Here is a 14,557-nt window from a genome sequence, read left to right as displayed (position 1 = left end):
TGGGACAAAGTCTGCTAGTACCTTTACATCTCTGAAAGCAAAAAGGATGACTAAGCAGAATACATGCACAATATCAATAGCTACGTTTACATGTACTGTCATTATCTGGACCGCTGCTCCGGCGACAAGACTCTTTGTAAGAACTCTTTCTCTCTCCCTTTTCCCAGGACTCTTGTTACTATTGTCATTGTTACTTTTATTTAAGATAAGATAAGATAAGATAAGATGAAATTTTATTATCCCGAGGGAAATTACTGTGCAACAGTTACAGTACAGCATGAAAAAACAAGAACCAGATCCCTATGTCCCCACCGTCCCACCTCGGCCCGAGGTAGCTTTATTAATGAGTCCAATGGCCACAGGGAGAAAGGATTTCCTATGGCGCTCAGTAGTACACCTGGGGGGAATGAGTCCGTTACTGAAGGTGCTCTTGTATGAGGCCAGCACCTGGTGGAGAGGGTGAGAGTCATTGTTCATGATTCTCTGTAGCTTGCGCAGCATTCTCCTCTCCACCACACGCTCCAATGAATCAAGTTCAGCCCCCAGGACGGAGCCAGCCCCCCTGACGATCTTGTTGATCCTGTTGGCGTCAGCTGACCGCGAAGAAGATGGCACTGGCAACCACAGACTGGTAGAACATCCTCAGCATGGTGTTACAGACATTGAAGGATCGAAGCCTCCTCAGGAAGTAGAGTCGACTCTGTCCCTTCTTGTAAACAACCTCAGCGTTCTTAGACCAGCCCAGTTTGTTGTCCAAATGGACTCCCAGGTATTTGTATACCTGCACAGAGTCCACAGTCACCCCATTGATGGTCACAGGTGTGGGGGGTGACTTCTTCTTGCGGAGGTCCACCACCAGCTCCTTGGTTTTGTCAGTGTTGAGCTGCAGGTGATTCAGCTCACACCACTCGACGAAGGAGTCCACGACACCCATGTACTCCTCATCCTTCCCCCTCGGTGATGCAGCCTACTATTGCAGAGTCATCTGAGAACTTCTGCAGGTGGCAGGACTCCGAGCAGAATTGGAAGTCAGGTGTGTACAGCGTGAACAGGAATGGTGATAGGACCGTACCCTGAGGGGCCGCAGTGTTGCACACCACAGGGTCAGACACACATCCCTGCAGTCTGACAAACTGCGGCCGACCAGTTAGATAGTCCACTATCCAGGAAACCAGGGGAGAGTCAACCTGCATCGCCGACAGCTTACTCCCGAGCAGGGCAGGCCGAACGGTGTTGAATGCACTGGAAAAGTCAAAGAACATGACTCTCACAGTGCTGCCGGGTCTGTCCAGATGGGCAGAGGCACGGTGAAGCAGGAAGATGTACTACTCCCAGTTTCGACTGATAGGCAAACTGGAGAGGGTCCAGTGACGGTTTGACTAGGGGCCGAAAGGAATGACAGTACCAGTCTCTCCAGTGACACCATCAGGTGGAACGTCAGCGCCACCAGTCTGTAGTCGTTGAGTGTGCTGGGACGTGACTTCTTCAGGACTGGAACCAGGCAGGATGTCTTCCACAGCACCGGGACCTTTTCCAAGCTGAGGCTCTGGTTGGAGATATACTGCAGGACTCCACACAGCTGGCCTGTGCATACTTTGGTATTGTGTATGGTATTCATTTATTGTCCATTGTACTATATTCATCTATTGCTTTATTCTGGTGATTTTGATTTGATTTTGTTGTATAATTGTACAATATTATAGACATTTTAGTACTGCCTCTTCCAAGGTTTCTTCCTTTTCCTTATACGTGAAGGTTTTGGGGAGTTTTTTCTTGTCTTCCTAGAGAGCTCAAGTCAGGAACCATGTGTTGTTGTGGGCCTGTAAAACCCTTTGAGAGATTGAATGCGATATTGGGCTATAGCTATAAAAATAGAATTTGATCTAATCATAGTGCAATTAATGAGTCCTGCAATTTTGGAGCTTGTGTAAACAGCAAACTACGGTTACGCTCATAATCACAGTCACAATAATCACAGTCACATACTGTACTGCAGATTAAATAGCACTATATTGGCTTACACCTATACACCTTTGCATTTACTTCAGTGCAGCAGTAGGGGGGTGCCGCCGAGTGTGCCGCGCCGGCCACCCGACCATCTGATTGTATGGTCAATGGAAGACCATAGAATCAGAACAATAGGCCTTGTTGATGAGGTCAACTGCGGGAAGGTAAGAAGCTGTAATAGCATGTAATGGCATGTAATGTCATATGTCTATGTGTCATTTTCTTGCTGGATAAAATGAAGGGACACATATTACCCTGTATAACTTCATGTTTAGATGTATCATTTAATAGTAGGAGGTCATACATTTTCCAGGTGTGGGCTGTGTGGTAAGCAGCATTACGCTGATCCCTGGTCTAAATGTGTGTCTCCAAAGAAAGCAAACAAAGAATGTCTTTTTAGTCAAACATGACACATAGCATCCTTATTATCCAAATTCCTTCTTAATATTAACTATAATAAATCCAACCATAATGGGTGGTGTCTGTCATTTTTACAAAATTTGGGTTAGGAATGTAATGTTCAACTTTGTCAAATGGTGAGATGTAGGGGCAGGATGCAATTGTGCAGGATCCTCTTAATAACGAAACTCAAAGACAGGATTCATCTAGATCAGATAAATAAACAGCTCAGTAAAGCTGAATATAAATAAAATCAAAAGGACTCACAACTCTGTATTCATTTCACCAATCAGTGAAAAGTATGAAGATCATTCACATCCGATTGATTTGATGATGATAAACTACAGTTGTGGGTAATCATGGATGATTACAGGGAGCAACTGGTATCACAATTTGCATGTGTGTGTCTATGTGTGTGTGGGTGTGTGTGTGTGTGTGTATGTGTGTGTGTGTGTGTGTGTGTGTGTGTGTGTGTGTGTGTGTGTGAATGAGCATGTGTGTGAGCATGTGTGTATGTTAGTGAATGAGCGTGCATGCATGTTTGTTTGAGTGAGGGTGTGTGTATGAATGGTTGTGTGAGTGAGTGAGTGAGAGATGAGGAAGAATGTAGAGTCAAAAGATCATTTTGTTGTAGCATAATTTTATTTATATACTTCAAATCCACATTTAACTATATAATGTTTACATCACAGTCATATCTTGTGACTCTTCAAAAGAGTTGCCCAAGAATCAGGCAACATGTTGGGTTATAAATAATAAAACCTGACAAGAAAAACTGGATCTATATAATGTTTGCATAATGTCTGCAAGGGTTCAGTCCAGTGAGATGCAGTATTCATATTGTTCTGCTCAGCGTCTCCTGCGACGCCCCTTTTGGCTGCCTACAGCCCACTCAACACACTTTGCTTTGTTGCAACTGCAGGCCTCAACGACGTTGTACGTGGAAAGGTTCTTGCTGCCGTCGGCACAGCGGAGCTCAACCTGTTTCTGGCTGGTTTTGGTCTCTTGGCAACACTCACACTGGTGCGTCATTGAGTTTGACTCTGCAGAGTAACTGCACAGAAAACACAAAGCAGCATTAGCTTTCCTCATGCTGCACTTGCAAATGTTCACTACCAACAAGACCATTATGGAGGTGAACATGACATAAATATAAATGACACCCAGTATGGACAGCTTTGTTGCAGACTTGTCTTTAAGTGCATTTATAGTATTTAGTGCATGTAAATGTAATGGGTGATAATGACTCAAATAAAAAAAATATAAAAAAGGCATATGAATTACATGAGATGCACAAACTTGTGTTTTTTGTCAGCCTCAAATTAAAAAAGTTTGGATAGCAAAAATCTTCAAGACCAAAAAAAGTCCTGTTGTCTGTGCTGTACACAGCTTCCTGTGTAATATTTCAATTGATTTGAATTGGACTTCATTATGTTCCGTCTGATAGCCATCAGCCATCATATAGACAAATAGACCAAGACTATTAAACATTTATTACATTTTAGTTTTTCAGTCTGTTTTACTGGCATTCACACAGGTATAACATGGACTCACATGGATGAGCTTCCACACTGTCCAGCGCAGAATGTGAAGTTGACAGACAGGCTCTTGCAGCCGTTGACCTCAATGACCGTGTCCTTACTCTTGACCTCACATATTTTCTTTGGCTTGCCTGGAACATATAGCTTGGGGTAAGTCTCTCTATCCAATGACCACAAAACTTTGTTTTTTGATTTGAGAGTTGCTATAATGTTAAGCTTACATATCTTGCAGCATCCATCAGAGTCAGTTGTCTCAGTTCCCTGAATGAAGACAAGCACATTTTACCGCTTTTGTAAAGATATGAACGATGAAAACTGCAGAGCGAGCAAGGCTGCAGGGTTAATCAGTGAATTATTAGTGTTAATGAGGAAAGACACTCACAGGTTCACAGTCCAGGGGGTCAAAGGGAGGACAAGTGTGCTGGGTCTCCTTGGTGACAAACTGATCACCAATCTTCTCACAGGTGTATTTCACACACTTGTTACCAGGAGGAACATATGTACCATTAACCTGTACCAAAAGGCAAAAGAGAAGCTCTGTATTATTCAACATAATTGCTGTTAAAACAATGATAATCCATTGTTTGGTGGCTTTTGTTTGGTGTGTTCAGCCTGTGTACAGTAATTTTCTTTAAATTTGAAAATTTTTCTACTCTACAATGAATCATCAACTGACCTGAATGACTTCAGTTGTGTTGTCTGGTGTGGTGAAAATACAGCTTTTCTGAAAACACTTTCCACAGCACTTGTCAGCCATAGCCTGATATTCATGACCCTGGAAAATAGAGACAGAAAACATTAACACAACTACAAACTTTAATCAACATGATTCCCTCTAACACTTGATTACACCTTTACAAAGATGCACTGCAAAAGGTAAGGCAAGTGTGAGTTATAAATGCTGTGACTGTAAAGACTGTTTTAGGCAGTCTGTACTGTGAGTAGACATGCCTTGCTGCACTTTGTTTGGCAGACAATGGGTTTGCATTGAATGATGTTGAGCCTGGTAAAAGGATCCATATTGGGGCCACAGTAGCACTCCTGACAAGGTCCAGGTTTGAATGGTGGGGTTCTGGTGGTTTGTGGTGTTTGATCTGTGCCAGGTCGTCCTGAAGTTGTTGGCGCTGATGCTCCCACCAGAGTTGTCACGATGTCGTGATCTGTGCCAGGTCGTCTTGGAGTTGTTGGTGCTGATGCTCCACCTGGAGTTGTCACGATGTCGTAATCTGTGCCAGGTCGTCTTGGAGTTGTTGGTCTTGATGCTCCCCCTGGAGTTGTTGTTCCTGATGGTCCCCCTGGGCCAGGCGGTCCTGCAGTTGTTGTTCCTGACGGTACCCCTGCAGTTGTTGTTCCTGATGGTACCCCTGGGCCAGACGGTCCTGCAGTTGTTGTTCCTGATGGAGCCCCTGGACCAGACGGTCCTGCAGTTGTTGTTCCTGATGGAGCCCCTGGGCCAGATGGTCCTGCAGTTGTTGTTCCTGATGGAGCCCCTGGGCCTGACGGTCCTGTAGTTGTTGTTCCTGATGGAGCCCCTGGACCAGACGGTCCTGCAGTTGTTGTTCCTGATGGTTCACCTGGGCCAGACGGTACTGCAGTTGTTGTTCCTGATGGAGCCCCTGGGCCAGAGGGTCCTGCAGTTGTTGTTCCTGATGGTACCCCTGGGCCAGACGGTCCTGCAGTTGTTGTTCCTGATGGAGCCCCCGGGCCAGACGGTCCTGTAGTTGTTGTTCCTGATGGAGCCCCTGTGCCAGACGGTCCTGTAGTTGTTGTTCCTGATGGAGCGCCTGGGCCAGACGGTCCTGCAGTTGTTGTTCCTGATGGAGCCCCTGGGCCAGACGCTCTGGCTGTTGTTGTTCCTGATGGAGCCCCCGGGCCAGACGGTCCTGCAGTTGTTGTTCCTGATGGTACCCCTGGGCCAGACGGTCCTGCAGTTGTTGTTCCTGATGGTACCCCTGGGCCAGACTGTCCTGCAGTTGTTGTTCCTGATGGAGCCCCTGGGCCAGACGGTCCTGTAGTTGTTGTTCCTGATGGAGCCCCTGGGCCAGACGGTCCTGCAGTTGTTGTTCCTGATGGAGCCTCTGGGCCAGACGGTCCTGTAGTTGTTGTTCCTGATGGAGCCCCTGGGCCAGATGCTCTGGCTGTTGTTGTTCCTGATGGAGCCCCTGGGCCAGACGGTCCTGTAGTTGTTGTTCCTGATGGAGCCTCTGGGCCAGACGGTCCTGCAGTTGTTGTTCCTGATGGTACCCCTGGGCCAGACGGTCTGGCAGTTGTTGTTCCTGATGGAGTCCCTGGGCCAGATGGTCCTGTAGTTGTTGTTCCTGATGGTTGAGTTGGTGTTACTGGTGATTCTATAGGTGGTTCTGGTGGTACTTCTGGTGTTGGTATCTTAGAACCAGGCTTAGAAAAGAAATGAACATAAGAGTTCAGTTAAAAGGGCTTGATTTGAGCAGTGAGTTATATTTTAGTGTAAGCTTGTTATGGTTGTTATTTGTTGGGAATTTCAATTCGATTTTTTGATTAAAAAAGAAAAGATTGGTCTCCAACTAATGTCCAACAATCAGTCAAGTCATCATGGCAGAATATACTGGTGCAAGTTATAATTTAGATTGTAATTGCAGTTGGACAGTGAGACAAGGTTGCCGACTGTGTTCTGTGTTCCTACCGGGTACTCAGTCATGTTGTAGACACATACACCTTTAGGAACTGCAGAAACAAAAGAGAGGAGAGTAACACAAGTTAACATCTAAGCTAGATAATTAATGTAAACGTCTACTGTAATTAATGTGACACTTAATTATAGTCAATTCAAGACCTGTATATTTAGAGAGAAGCATTGATGATGCAATCAGGCCCAAAAGATCCCACTTCTCCATATTCGGATTTTCCTTCGTTCCCTAAAATAGCATGTTCCCTAATGAAATGTACACTTCAAAATTGCCCAAATGCTGCAGTTCAAAATGATGGATGAATAAGAATGTTTGAGAATATATATAGCGTATTCTCAAATGTTTCAGTCATCGTGGAACTTTTAAGAGAAAAATGATTTACATTTACTACGTTTCTTTAAATTTCCTTAATGACCAAATTATTTAACTTCAGCAGATTGAGCTTCGTTGATATTGGTGCTAGATTCACATACCACACTCATATGTTGTGCAACAGTCATCAGTCTCCTTGGTGACATTGAGCTCAAACCCAGGTTGACAGGTGGGGATTACCATGGGACACAGGTTTGCGTCACATTCTGTTGGGGGGGAAAAGGAGGAGAGGATGCTCAATATTTGGATGTGATTATTGTTATTTTGCCATTGACATTTGTTGCCAGAATATAGCAGAGGACTAGTAAGCAGAGCTAGTGGTCTGCTTTCCTCTGAATGAGACTGCTAGAAATGACTATAACTTCACCAATGAAAGGTACAAATTTGCATGCTAAGACACATTGAAGACTGAAGTGATTGTTCCAGATGTATTACTACAGGTCTCCTGAAAAAAGTTATTTAAAAAAAGTAATGCATGTGATGCTGACTGCCAGAATTAGCTGAGTTGAAAAAGAAATATGTGGACAGTGCAAAGGTAACACTTTTTTCATCCAAGTATTTTCAAGTTAAACTGTAAACAGATTTTCTATCTCAATCCAACTCAAATCCGTGCTGGTGAATTTGTGAGAGCTTTGGCAGGAACATCAGTTTTCAAGTTTTCCATCTCTTTGCCTCTTCTTAAAAACAACCACAAAGAATTGTGTAACTGACCACAGGATTGTTTCTGGCAGCAGTTCTCTGTTTTGGTCACCAGCCTCTCGCCCAGCTTGCTGCAGTTGAGACCAGGTGTTATAGGGCACTCAATAGCCGAACACTCAATACTCATGGAATCTGGGTCACACATGCAGGATTTACAGTCGCTTGTCCATTTTTCCCCAGGCTATGAGAAAGAATAGAACAGCAGAAAGTTGATAAAAACACAGCTCATCTTAGTCTGTGCAGGAATGCATGTTTAAGGCAGGAGTCCTCACCTGTTTGGGTCTTCCATCAGGTCCAACACAACCTGCAATTTAAAAAAAGAAGTGTGAATAAAAACATTTCATAAGCCAAACCAAAGTTTCTCGAAGCATCTCATCTTACCACACTCCTTCACGCACTCCTTGTGGACTGTGTTGAACAGTGTGGTGCCTTCAGGACAGAAGCAACCTTCCCCAGTGTTGGTTGAGGTAGTGTCAGACTGAGAATCTTTTCCAAACACCTTGTTGTACCTGATAACAAAAATGGTGGTAAATAAATTGTCTTGTCATAAAACAGCTGATCTCTATAAAACTGTAAAAATGTAATGTAATTATGGAATTTGATAAAATAGTATTTTTTTGTTCATTGTATTATTATAAGCAAGAATTACAATACGACTTCCCCTTCTTCAATTACTACTAGTACTAATGATAATTATAACAATAATAAGAGATAGTGTTTAAAATGTTTTACCAGTCATTGCATGTAGGCTCGACTGTTGGGCCACAGGCCAAGTACACCTTTTTGCTTGGACATTTGTGCACTGTAAGATAGAGATCAGTTTTTAAACATTTGAAGACTACTGAGCACACATAAGCAGGTCATCAAACAAATACAAAGACACAAACCACCATTTACATAGACCTTTGTCCCAATGTTGCATGACGCGACTACTGTGGCGGGCAGATCTCTGTGTAGTCTATAGCTGTTTATCATTAATTACTTTATTTCATGTATTCCAACACTGGTTCTACTGTGGTACATTATTTATACATATTACTTTTGGTGTGAACGATGCTATAACTTAACAAAGAGGACTGAAAACTAATATGTATATAGTTGTTAGCATTATCTGACAGTTTGAGAAAGTCCAGAGTTTCACTTTCGTCTCATATACTTCATAATTTGACATTAAACACACTTAGCTCTAAACATTTTCTTTGATCATAATCTTACCACACTCCCCGTTGGTGGCGTTCCTCCAGTCGAGACAGATTCCTTCATTAGAGCACTCGGCGGCATATGCTTCCAGGCTGGCGCAGGTGTTATTACCACCATTGCAAATGTCTGACTTGCAGGTCTTAATGTATGGTTCTGATGGCACAGCTGAAAAGCATGGCGCAAATACACTAGTGGGGACAAAAAAAAATCATCTTTTATGAATTTGATTAGTTGATTGATGTTTAATTTTTTTGCACTAGTGAGTGCACATGTCCACCGCATACAATAGACAGACAAATAGATAAATATACAAGTTTGGTTACAATAGATGGACTAATGGATAAATATATTGTATAAATAGGTCATTCATTCACACTACACAGCACTCTGAGAAGAATGAGACACACCCACTCAAGTTTGGCAGTCAACTACAGCAAAATGATAAAGAGTTCCAAAAGGCAAAGATACATTTTTTGTCCTGCTTGGTCAAGACATTCTGTAAGCAGAAATTTGTGACAGTTGACCCAAATTTGAAGTAGGAGACACAATTATCCAATTTTTATTTTTATTTTATTCTATTACATGTTATTAAAAGGTAGGTAAAAAGTGCCAAAGTGGTTAACCTGCCCACTTAGTTTCATGAAAAATTGTTGATTCTTTTTGATAAATCCTGCTGATTAATGGCAGTTGGACAGACAAAACCAACGTGGGGGGAAACATAAAGCATATAGCTGTTCTCTCACCTGCTCCTCAGGATCTCACAGATGGCAGGCTCACATGCAGGCACAGTGGTAGTGAATGGGGCTTTGGTTGTGACTGTTGGTTCTGGTCCAATTGTAATTGATGTGGTTGGTCCTGGACTTGTAGTTGTAGGTGGTGGGGTTGTTGTGGGCTCACAGGGTGTGCCGGGAACATTCCATTGGCCTGCAGAGTCTTTGCAGTCTGCAACCTGGCCATTGGGTTTACGGCAGTCATTGGCCTGGGAGTTGTCGCAGGTACCTGAGAAGAGAGAAGCAGGATAAGAAATGGGCAAGCTGAACTCCAGACAGTGAGTGTAATTACACATGCTTACAAATGACATAGATATTTGCATGTTAATGAATGTGGTCGGTCTGGTGGAGGTGCTGGATGGAGAAGACATGCTTTTTTTTGTTGTTTTGAGAAAACAACGTTCAGAGTAACGTTCTTCAGTAAAAGCAGAGATATCTCATGCATATCAATGTCTTTCACACATTAAAGGTTCTGATAACTCACCGCACTGTCCTTCAGTTTTACCATTGAAGATGGAATAAGGAATGTTAATAGTGAAGGAGGAACCTCTATAAACCACTTTTACATCAATATCTGGTATCTCCAAAGTGATCGCCATATCAGTGCCGGTGACGAAAATGGCTTTATTTTGGAAGGAAGGATAGATGCGTTTGTCATTCACAAACACCTGAATAAGGACAAAACAAAACACGAGGGAAACAATGAATAGCACATAGCAGCATGTCTAACTCCATCACTAACCGTCAAGTCGGTAGCCTTCAATGAATGAAGTAAGATACTGACATTAAAGCAGTAAACAATAGGGGTAATTCATAAATTAATACATGTTGCATTAATTTAGATAAAAGTCTAATTGGAGCCTCTTTTCAACTTTTGTATCTGAAGAGCCGTTACAAATGTATTTGCGTAACTCAACAATTCACATGTGTTTCATCAGGTGATCTTTTCAACAGTTTTGCTTTGTGTGTTAGTGATCAATGTCAAGTTTATTCAACCACTTATTCTTAAGGGACCAGGCCTCTTCTTCACGCTGCAAACTCTGAAATGTGCCAGGACTCCCAATAGGGTCTGGATGCGTATGAAGCATTCTGTAGCTCTTCTCATAAAATGTAAAGCTCTAAAGGTCGGAACTTAGGTTTCCTTTGCGTATTTGTTCATTTAGGTTTGACTCTAACTAAAGCAGAGTAAAGTGTGCCTTTTAAATATATAGCAGCTCATTGACATGATTTTGATTTGCTTTCACCTTAGACACACAATACAAAAATGTGTTACTAATGGTGCTTGAAGGAAAGATTTAGGAATGATCTTGAATGATCTTGCTGTTTATTTAGCATGAACCTGTGTGGTTATTGTGATATTTGTTAATGAATTACCCCCAATTTGTCTTGACAAGTTGAATGGGAATGCTTACTCCATTGGTTATTGTTCCTGCTGTGTTGAACTGAGTCAGGACAATTTCGTAGGTTTGGTAAAGAACAAGTAGAGACTTGGTACAGGATGCATCGTTTGAGGTACTACATTCATTGATGGTCAGTATAATTGTCAATTTATGTTTAGGAATGATCTCTTTAACCAAGTAGAATGAACAATTCTCCTTGAAATCATATGATTTTCCATCAAATGTCTTATAGTGAGAGTCTCCCCAGAGACTGCACACACCTGTAGGATAAGAAGAACCATGTATGAGTAACTCATGCTGACCACCACAATTTATAGTTAATTAATTATGTGGATGTCAAAGATAACAATGGTCAAAGTAACCAAATGTAGGTTTACATCTGTCAACTCACATTCACATTCATAATGGAAGCAGCAGCCCCTGTCATCATAGACCTTTACAACTTTGCGTCCATTTGCACAGATCAGTTTTTCGACTACGGAACAGTCATGACTTTTCTCTAAGACGTGGCCATGGAAGCAGGTAGCATTAGTGCAGTTGTCAATGTTCCAGGACTCCCCTTCCTAAAAGTAGATAAGTGACAAATAAGTAAGTAGTCTAATCAAACAGAACTAAGATGTTATCCTACTGGGAATAACTAATGTAGTATTTCAAACCTTTCTTGGTGGATTCACATAAATGCAGTCGTGAGTGTGGGTAGTGGTAGTGGTGGGTGGCACTGTTGTGCCACATGGATTGGTCTGTTTCTCGATTTTACAAGTCAAATTGCAATATGCGACATAACACCACCCTAAACCATCAGTGCGATTATAGACCAGGTCCCCTGTGAAAATAAAGGAATCATATCAACAGTCAAACACTAAGAACAAAATTAAAATGGAAAAACGATTAAACTTCATACAAACTATTTATATTAATACTTATGTATTGCATTTATAGTCAGATGTGAGACAATACAGTTCTATTCTATTCTTTGTTTAGGTAGAATGTGGCAGATATACATTACTGAAAGTTATACTACAGAGATGTGTAAAATGAATACTTTTGCTTTTAAATTTAGCTTTTTAAATTGGATCAATTTCACCCCATCGCCCTATCTTACACTGTATTAAGTCACAGAATGAATGGAATGAGTTCTCAACAAAACATTAATTTTAATGCAACTCCAGTCATAGTAATAGTTGAGAACAGTATAAATTGAGTGAGAAATGTAAATACTTTTATTATAATTTAAGTAATGAAAAAACAAAGAAAAACTGTGAATTAAAACTAGGGCTGCTGGAAAGGGCAACTACTACATGTAACCAAGCATAAAAACTCTGAAATTCAAAATTAAAGAATGACATACCTGGATTATAGGAAATTCCATTGACGAGACAGGAACACAATGTTGTAGTTGTAACAACTGTAGTAGTCCAATAGTCTATTACTGGCGTGGCGGGTCCAGTTGTACTTCCCTTTTTGGTTGTTGTTGGAACACCAGTTGTACACTTACCTGTCAACTCACATTCACATTCATAATGGAAGCAGCAGCCCCTGTCATTATAAACCTTTATAACTTTGCCTCCATTTACACAAATCGTTTTTTTGACAGGGGGACATATAAAAGCGCTGTAGTAGACTTTGCCATTGACACAAATACCACGAGTGCAGTTGTCAGCTTCCCAGGCCTCCCAATTCTAAAAGAAGATAGGTAATAAATAAGTAAGTAGTCTTATCAAACAGAACTAAGATGTTATCCAACAGGGGGGGAAAAGTAGTATTTCACACCTTTCTTGGTGGATGCACATTGATGCAGTCCAGAGTAGTTGTAGATGGCACTGTGGTAGGAATAGTGGGGGAAGGGGTGGGTGGCACTGTGGTAGGTGTGGTAGTAATAGTGGGGGTAGGGGTGGGTGGCGCTGTGGTCGGAATAGTGAGGGTAGGGGTGGGTGGCACTGTGGTAGGAGTGGTAGGAATAGTGGGGGTAGGGGTGGGTGGCACTGTGGTAGGAGTTGTAGGAATAGTGGGGGTAGGGGTGGGTGGCACTGTGGTAGGAGTGGTAGAAATAGTTGGGGTCGGGGTGGGTGGTACTGTTGTGGCACATGGACCCGCCCCATACGCGATATGACAACCCAAACTGCAGTATGCGTAGTAACACCACCCTGTACCATCAGGGGCATCATGGATGTAGTCCCCTGAGAAAAAAAAGGAATCATATCAACAGTCACACACTAAGAACGAAATTAAAAAGGAAAAACGATTTAAAAACTTCATGTGAACTAAACAATATAACATGGACACTGCATACTTTTGATAGTGTAAACAAGACAATACAAACTATTAATTAATTATTAACATTTAAAGTCAGATGTTATACAATACAGTTCTAATCTTTTCAGAATGTTCTATTCTATTCATGTAGAATGTGGCAGATATACATTACAAAAATTATACTACAGATATGGGTAAAATGAATATTTTTCCTTTTAAATGTAGCTTTTTAAATTAGATCAATTCAACCCCATCTCACACCGTATTAAGTCGCAGCAATTAATATTAAGGTATATCAAACATGCCAAATCTTTACTACTAATTCATTACAAGAAAATAGGAATACAATACAATCAATGCAAATACAAAGTTTCAGTTTGAAACTGTTTGAAGGAATGAGTTCTCAACAAAACATCAGTTTTAATGCAGCTCCAGTCATATTAATAGTTGAGAACAGCATAAATTTAGTGAGAAAATGTAGATGCTTAAAAACTCTAAAATTAAAAATGAAAGAATGATTTACCTGGATTATAGGAAATTCCATTGACAAGACAACACACAGGGGTGGGTGGCACTGTGGTAGGAGTTGTAGGAATAGTGGGGGTAGGGGTGGGTGGCACTGTGGTAGGAGTGGTCAGAGTAGTAGGGGTAGGGGTGGGTGGCACTGCGGTAGGAGTTGTAGGAATAGTGGGGGTAGGGGTTGGTGGCACTGTGGAAGGAGTGGTAGGAATAGTGGGGGTAGGGGTGGGTGGCACTGCGGTAGGAGTGGTAGGAATAGTGGGGGTAGGGGTGGGTGGCACTGCGGTAGGAGTGGTAGTAATAGTGGGGGTAGGGGTGGGTGGCGCTGTGGTCGGAATAGTGAGGGTAGGGGTGGGTGGCACTGTGGTAGGAGTGGTAGGAATAGTGGGGGTAGGGGTGGGTGGCACTGTGGTAGGAGTTGTAGGAATAGTGGGGGTAGGGGTGGGTGGCACTGTGGTAGGAGTGGTAGAAATAGTTGGGGTCGGGGTGGGTGGTACTGTTGTGGCACATGGACCCGCCCCATACGCGATATGACAACCCAAACTGCAGTATGCGTAGTAACACCACCCTGTACCATCAGGGGCATCATGGATGTAGTCCCCTGAGAAAAAAAAGGAATCATATCAACAGTCACACACTAAGAACGAAATTAAAAAGGAAAAACGATTTAAAAACTTCATGTGAACTAAACAATATAACATGGACACTGCATACTTTTGATAGTGTAAACA

At 42.1% G+C, this 14,557-nt stretch overlaps 1 protein-coding gene across 1 annotated transcript; it reads right to left on the bottom strand.

Moving 5' to 3' along the window:
• Positions 1 to 3,255: 3,255 nt before the first annotated feature.
• On the bottom strand, positions 3,256 to 14,349 carry LOC143004753 (intestinal mucin-like protein). The gene is made up of 21 exons (XM_076155885.1): positions 14,324 to 14,349; positions 13,868 to 14,187; positions 13,156 to 13,231; positions 12,825 to 12,991; positions 11,711 to 11,877; positions 11,446 to 11,617; positions 11,067 to 11,314; positions 10,139 to 10,322; positions 9,628 to 9,883; positions 8,900 to 9,072; positions 8,417 to 8,486; positions 8,066 to 8,193; positions 7,957 to 7,988; positions 7,697 to 7,865; positions 7,087 to 7,191; positions 6,610 to 6,650; positions 6,288 to 6,344; positions 4,624 to 4,722; positions 4,330 to 4,458; positions 3,961 to 4,049; positions 3,256 to 3,460 (listed from the first exon to the last, which is right to left on the bottom strand). The coding sequence occupies exons 1-21, from the start codon at positions 14,347 to 14,349 to the stop codon at positions 3,256 to 3,258; spliced, it is 2,913 nt and encodes a 970-aa protein (XP_076012000.1).
• Positions 14,350 to 14,557: the final 208 nt, after the last annotated feature.

This window comes from Genypterus blacodes, unplaced genomic scaffold (assembly GCF_046128005.1).
Source record: "Genypterus blacodes isolate CSIRO-AG114 ecotype Tasmania unplaced genomic scaffold, CSIRO-AGI_Gbla_v1 ptg000067l_1, whole genome shotgun sequence".
Classification (NCBI taxonomy): Eukaryota; Metazoa; Chordata; class Actinopteri; order Ophidiiformes; family Ophidiidae; genus Genypterus; species Genypterus blacodes.
This window is presented reverse-complemented; position numbering and strand designations above follow the sequence as displayed.